At 50.0% G+C, this 1,504-nt stretch overlaps 1 protein-coding gene across 1 annotated transcript in view; it reads left to right on the plus strand.

The window, feature by feature from the left end:
* Positions 1 to 1,504, plus strand: part of Pkn3 (protein kinase N3) — a 32,930-nt gene that overhangs the window by 14,576 nt on the left and 16,850 nt on the right. Inside the window, exon 14 of the mRNA XM_050155214.1 lies at positions 133 to 252. Within this exon, the coding sequence (XP_050011171.1) occupies positions 133 to 252 (120 nt within the window). The remainder of the gene's footprint in view (positions 1 to 132; positions 253 to 1,504) is intronic.

Consider the following 1,504-nt stretch of genomic DNA (forward strand, 5'->3'; position numbering starts at 1 on the left):
GGGATGCGGGAGATGATAGGTGGGGAGATGCTGGGATGCGGGAGATGCTGGGATGCGGGAGATGCTGGGATGTGGGAGATGATGGGCGGGGAGATGATGGGAGCGTGGGAGATGCTGGGTGGGGAGGTGAAGAAGTCCTGTCCTGCCCATTGGTCCCCAGGTTCTTCTGGTTCAGTACAAAGGAACAGGAAAATACTATGCTATCAAGGCCCTGAAGAAGCAGGAAGTGCTGGGCAGGGATGAGATTGACAGGTATGTATGACTGAGAATTATCTGACCCCGAAGGAACCTCTGGGTGGCTTGCCTGGACTCTAGAAGGCAACTCAAGAGCCCAGAAGCCAGATTCAGGTTCTCTTTTTGGCACTGGGAAAGCTCTTGTCTTTTAGAACCTCAGGTTGCTCTCCTATAAATAGGACCGTGATAGTTTTGCAGGTTTTGTTGTTAGTTTTGTTTTGTTTTCGTGAGACAGGGTTTTCCTATGTAACAGTTTAGCTGTCCTAGAACTTGCTTTGTAGACCTGGCTGCCCTCAAACTCAAGAGACCCCCTCACAAATGCTGGGATTAAAGGCGTGCACCACCACCGCCCAGCTTTTTGTTTCTTTCTTTTTTTTTTTTTTTTTTTTTTTTTTTTTGTTTTTTTTTTTTTTTTTTTTTTTTTTTTTTTTTTGAGACAGGGTTTCTCTGTGTAGCCTTGGCTGTCCTGGAGCTCACTCTGTAGACCAGGCTGGCCTCAAACTCACTGAGATCCACCTGCCCCTGCCTCCCGAGAGCTGGGATTAAAGGCATGGGCCACCACCTCCTGCTCCCACTTCCTTCTTGAGGCTGTGTCTCATTGTTTCCGCTCCTGTGCTTACTGCTCATATACTTGAATTTCTCTCCACCTCCCGTCTCATCTTAGGAGTGTGGGGCTGCAGCTTTAGACCTGAGCCAGCCACTGCGTCTGGCTTTTTTAAAGTGGGTACTGGGCATGGAACTTAACCTGCTTGAAACTTTTTAAAATAAGGCTTTACTGTATAGCCCGGGCTGGCCTTGAACTTGTAATTCTCGTGCCTCTGGTCTGAGTGCTGGGATTACCAGCGTGCACCACCATTCCCTCATTGTACACATTGATTGCTACCTCATTCCCTGGCTCCTTGAGGACACAAACTGGCTTGCTCAGTGCCTTCCTTATGTGCTGAATGCAGTTTTTAAATTTCAGCTTTGGAGACAGCCTAAGCTGCAACAGAAGGCCTGACATTGGTTCTCTTCAGCACCTTGTGCCCTTTTTGTCTTGCAGGAAATCCCCCCGACTGCAGGACTTTCGATGCTTGGCTGTGCTGGGCAGGGGACACTTCGGGAAGGTAGTGGGTTGAGGATGGTGCAGTGGAGTTAGTGGGTGGGTGAGCCTCGGCACATTAGCTGGGAGATGATGGGATGCAGGAGATGCTGGGTGGGGAGATGCTGGGATGCGGGAGATGCTGAGATGCAGGAGATGATGGGATGCGGGGGATGCTGGGATGCTGGG

This window comes from Alexandromys fortis, unplaced genomic scaffold (assembly GCF_014885135.2).
Source record: "Alexandromys fortis isolate MF-2015 unplaced genomic scaffold, M_Fortis_MF-2015_v1.1 scaffold_72, whole genome shotgun sequence".
NCBI lineage: Eukaryota > Metazoa > Chordata > Mammalia > Rodentia > Cricetidae > Alexandromys > Alexandromys fortis.